Below are 5,273 nucleotides of genomic sequence, written 5' to 3' on the forward strand. Positions count from 1 at the left end.
CATACATTTGTTTTCCTTTGTAATTCAGACTGCCACTCATTTGTTCCTTTCATTCAAGCAATTATAAAAACCCATTGCCGTCTAGTAGAGGAGCCAAATAATTATAACCTCAAATCGGAGTGATAAACTGCAATGTGGGAAATTGTTTAATGTATTGTGATCTCTGTGTGGCATGCTAATAAAGCGCAGAATTCCCCCAAGTATATGATACAAAAAGTACGTGTTTGGATTGGTTCTGCTTAGCTCCAAGCGACCTGCCTTTGCATCTCTTGCTGCGCGACTTGCAAGGGCCCCCGGGGAAGGGCAATTCGATTTAAAGTTTTCCCCCTGAAGAAGCGAAGCCGCGTGTTCTAGGAACTGAAGTGCTGCAGAGAGAGAATGACTTCTGCGGAGAAGTCACCTCCAGCTGCCTTGTGTGAGCTCCTCCCGGAGGGTGTGCCGGACCCCTGTCGCCTCAGGTATGTGAGAGCCGCGATCCCTGCCAAGCTCGACGCCGTGTACCTGCAGGTGGCGACAAATGCCCTTGAAGTTTGGCGCTGTCCCGGGTGCTGAAGGCGGAACGCGAAGCGAGTGAACACAGCTGGCCCATGGCAGCGGCCGAAGAGTTTCACTTGAGTCTCGGGAAAAGCGTCTGCAGCGTGGGCTGCTCTAGCTAAGGCCGGGGATCCTTCCCTGTCACTCCCGGTTCCACACGGCTAACAGAGCGACTCCCACTGGGGTAGGAGTTTGCATTTAAAAGCTAACCGCGAAGGAAAGGGCTGAAGCTGCGCGGGGAGGGGAATAGGAGTCAGCCACACACTCAGTTATGTGCCTCATCCACTTCAGCCTGCACATGTCCCCCCGATTCCTCAGTCCTGGCATGTGGCCACATCGGGCATGTTACCGCATAGCCAGAACGCGCCGCGCTCCCCTCCCCCCGCCAACGTGCCGGGCCCTTGAAGGGCCACAGGGCTGGGGACGATGCAAGCCCACGTCTCAATAAACAGGAACGCCACCGCCCGGGCACCCAAGCTCAGGCCCTGGGGGCTGACTGGTGTCTTGGCGCGGACGGATCACAGGGTGACGCTGGAGGTAGTTGGAAAGCCACCCAGTGTGGAGGCACCAGCTAGTTCCAAACGGGCTGCCTGGGCTTTCCTCTGGGAGGGACGAACAAGGGGGAGGAGGAGGGGACTCGCATCGCTTGCTACTGACCCAGCGGGTGCAGAGGATGCTCCGCCCGCGCTGTTGATGAAAGGGACAGGAGTACAATGGCAGCCCAGCAGCGAGAGCCACCCCAGAGGAGAGGGGGCGGGGGAAGAGAGCGAAAGCAGGGACAGGGGCGGGGGGAGGGGCAGAGCAGATCAAACAGTGAGCGAGCGGGAGGGGAGAGGAGGGGGAGCAGGACCAGCCAGAGGGAGTGAAGGGGAGAAGCAGCCAGCGCGAGCGAGGCTGCTCCGTGCCAGCCCCTCGGAGCCCGGCAGGCTCCTGCTGGGAGGGGAGTGGCGAGGCCGGATCGGGATGGACAGGCACAGCCTCTCTCCGCCGCCTGACGCCCTGTGAACCGCGCGCTCTCTGGATGCCCGCAGCCGCTCCCTCCCGTGGCTCTCCGGCGTGGCCAGGCGCACTGGCGGCGCGGCACGCCCGGGGGCCCGAGGCGATGACTCGCGGCAGGAGAGCGGAGCGCTCCCCACCTGCCAGCCCGAGCCCGGAGGAGTGACAGTGCCGCGCTCTGCCCATGCGCTCCTAGCTGCCCCGGCATGGATGTGGCCAACAACACTACCTCCCCCACCGAGCAGTCCTCCGCGAGGGGCCAGGGCGCCGCGGTGACCCTCAGCTACCAGCTCCTCACCTCCCTCTTCCTGGGCACCCTCATCCTCTGCGCCCTGCTGGGCAACGCCTGTGTGATCGCGGCCATAGCCCTGGAGCGCTCCCTGCAGAACGTGGCCAACTATCTTATAGGCTCCCTGGCCGTCACCGACCTGATGGTCTCGGTGCTGGTGCTCCCCATGGCCGCCCTCTACCAGGTGCTGAACAAGTGGACGCTGGGGCAGGTCACCTGCGATATCTTCATCTCCCTAGACGTGCTGTGCTGCACCTCCTCCATCCTCCACCTGTGCGCCATCGCCCTGGACAGGTACTGGGCCATCACCGACCCCATAGACTATGTCAACAAGCGGACTCCCAGGCGAGCGGCTGTGCTCATCAGCCTGACCTGGCTCATCGGCTTCTTGATATCCATCCCGCCCATGCTGGGCTGGCGGACGCCAGAGGACAGGTCGGACCCCGACGCCTGCACTATCAGCAAGGACCACGGGTACACCATCTACTCCACCTTCGGCGCCTTCTACATCCCCCTGCTGCTGATGCTGGTGCTCTACGGACGGATCTTCAGGGCGGCCCGGTTCCGGATCCGCAAGACCGTCAAGAAAGCGGAGAAGAAGAAGATCGCCGACACCTGCCTGACGGTCTCCCCGGCCAGCCAGCAGAGGAAAAGCAACGGGGAGCCCAGCAAGAGCTGGAAGCGGACGGTGGAGCCCAAGCCCAGCGCGTGTGTCAACGGGGCCGTGAGACACGGGGAGGATGGAGCTGCTCTGGAGGTCATCGAGGTCCAGCACTATCACAACTCCTCCAAAACTCACCTGCCCCTGCCCAGCGACCCCTGCAGCACCCCGCTGGCGCCATCCTTCGAGAAGAAGAACGAGAGGAGCACCGAAGCCAAGAGAAAGATGGCTCTGGCCAGGGAAAGGAAAACGGTCAAAACCCTGGGCATCATTATGGGCACGTTCATCCTCTGCTGGCTGCCCTTCTTCATCGTGGCCCTGGTCTTGCCCTTTTGTGACAGTGAGTGCTACATGCCGGACTGGCTGGGGGCAGTCATCAACTGGCTGGGCTACTCCAACTCCCTCCTCAACCCCGTCATCTACGCCTATTTCAACAAAGATTTCCAAAGTGCTTTTAAGAAAATTATCAAATGCAAGTTTTGCAGGCAGTGAAGGACACTCCCTTCTCGGGAGCTCCCTGCGCTTGCTTCATCAAACTCCACATCTCTTCTGCTACTAGAGTCTCTGCTTGTGCCCTCCTCCCCCCCACCGGTGACCACTCTCCCCAGGACTGCGGCAGGGGCAGCTCCACTTTACCGCGCAGCACCGGAGCGTCTCCTCCTCTTTACAACACACAGCGCGCGGCAAATCCAAGTAGTTCAGATTCCAGTGCAGCGTCTGCCATCGTTCCACGGGGAGACAATGCCGCTCCGGATTCCAATCCCTCACCTCTCAAAGCGTTACAAACGGAGTCAGCCCCTTTCTGAACTACTGCAAACTTAGCACTTGCAATTCAGCGCTTTGGAAAACTGACTAGCACGTGTTCCCCGAACTAACCTGAGCACCGTCTGCTCCTCTGAGTTTACACAGTACTCAGCCTGTGTAATGACACCTTATTTCGCCACTTGTATTTATTTTGGGTAGACCTTGGGTTTGCAGATCGTTGCTTGTGGTCGCTGTTAACCACCTTGTCTGCCCGGGTAGCATCGGTAAAATAAACCATCCTATGCATAAAACCTTCTTGTCTGTTTTTCTTGGATTAAAAGAAGATTGCAGAGCGCTCTGAGTCTAACCTAGATCTGGTCGAGTAAGTACGAACGTGGAGGGTTTGAAGCAGTTCTTTCCACAGTGGAAGAAGGGGCTTAAAAGTTACGTCGCTGGCAGCGAGATTGAAAAGCGAATGTCGTTTTTTTGGGGAAAACATAATTTTATAACCTTTCAAGGTACTTCTGATCACATTACTAACTGATATGTCTGTATCATGTATTTATAATAGCCCGCTTGTTACGTTACTACCTTTCAGTGCATGGGAGTTACGTTGTTTACACGAGAGGGATTTTGCTAAACATGAAATCATTACAATTCACCTAAATTAAAAACAGATTTTAAAAAACCCACCCTAATAGAACAAGGATTTCTCATTAAGAAAACCCACGGAACCCATCTTCGTGACTATCAGGCGCAAACAAATATATTGTTTAAAAATTCTTGAAAATAAGACGCAGGTTTTCATTTTGAAAAGCACCTTAAAAGTATTACTAGGAATCACACTGCTCGTTTGGGAAACAAACAGCCGTGCAGCATTTTACTGAAGTTTGAAACTATTTGCTAGGTGCTGCTTTCTCTCTCTTGCCCTATCTCTCCCCCCGCCAAACCAGGGTAATCTCATTTTAATGCTGTGTAGTGAAAAGGGCAAATGTGAGTAAACCGGTGAGTCTTTCTCCCAGCACAGGTGATTAGCTACGGTATTGCTGCTGAACAAACACTCATACTATAGCAAGGAATAAAGAGTGTACTAGTCACTTCACTTGCAAAGTGTGGAAAAGTAAACAAACACTGTCAGCTCTGACTTCTTGGCAGTTCAACAAAACTTTCCTGAATACTTGGCCCAATGCTAATTCCCCCCTTTAAACAAAAATCCCACCTTTAACTCAAGAAAGTTAGAGAGGTGGTTTTTTTTTTTGTTTGTTTTGTTTTTTTTTGATACTTTGCTTTTGATGAGAATGAAGAAATAACCTGATTTGTACTGAAAGGTATTACTAACAGCTCTTTCTAAAGTCAGAAATTGGGGTAGCCTAAACTGTGATTTCAATTGAATTGCCAGAATGTCTATTTTGTACAGTGCCTCTTAGTTTCATACAGGGTATGCATCGTGATCTGTTATTCTGTTCAGATCTGACAGGGTTGCATATTATTTTGCACTATTAAACGGGTTGAATTCTTTGTATTTGGGAAGGTAGTTTGAGATCGAATGCTTGAGCCAAAAATACATATTTTTCTTCTTTAGTTTGTCGTAATCTGTACTACCTATAGGTAAATGGGAATGTTAATTCTGTGCTTCACGTGAATGTAAATGTCAAGTCGTTTATGAATTTAAACAGCTTTCAAAGTTAAATGATAGCAATGCTTTGAATATGTTCAGATAGTCTAATTTATTATAAGAAAATTTATTTGACCTCATTTTCTCAATTAAAGTGAACTTTGATCTTCTCTTCCCCTTTCTCTCTGATCACTCCTAACTACGCACACATTCTGGATTTTCTTTATTTGAAAACGAAGTTGTATTTCTAAGTGCAAAAGATACCAAGGAAAATTAATGTCCAGTCATTTATGAAGGAGTTGAAAATTTAGCCTACCACTTAAATCGAAGATCTTGTGACTTGAGTTCAAAGAACCAGCAAGTGCGTTATAAGTGACTGGTTTTAATTTTGTTGAACCTATAAGGAATCTATCTCCACATACACGTATCCAGTA

General features: G+C 52.0%; 1 protein-coding gene across 1 annotated transcript; it reads left to right on the forward strand.

Annotated features, from left to right (window-relative positions):
- Nucleotides 1–1,464: 1,464 nt before the first annotated feature.
- Nucleotides 1,465–4,955, forward strand: HTR1A (5-hydroxytryptamine receptor 1A). The gene has a single exon (XM_054032398.1). It carries the CDS (start codon nt 1,737–1,739, stop codon nt 2,970–2,972), a length of 1,236 nt encoding a protein of 411 aa, XP_053888373.1. The 5' UTR covers nt 1,465–1,736; the 3' UTR covers nt 2,973–4,955.
- The last annotated feature ends 318 nt before the right edge of the window (nt 4,956–5,273 follow it).

The sequence above is a fragment of the Malaclemys terrapin genome, chromosome 6, assembly GCF_027887155.1.
Source record: "Malaclemys terrapin pileata isolate rMalTer1 chromosome 6, rMalTer1.hap1, whole genome shotgun sequence".
Taxonomy (NCBI): domain Eukaryota; kingdom Metazoa; phylum Chordata; order Testudines; family Emydidae; genus Malaclemys; species Malaclemys terrapin.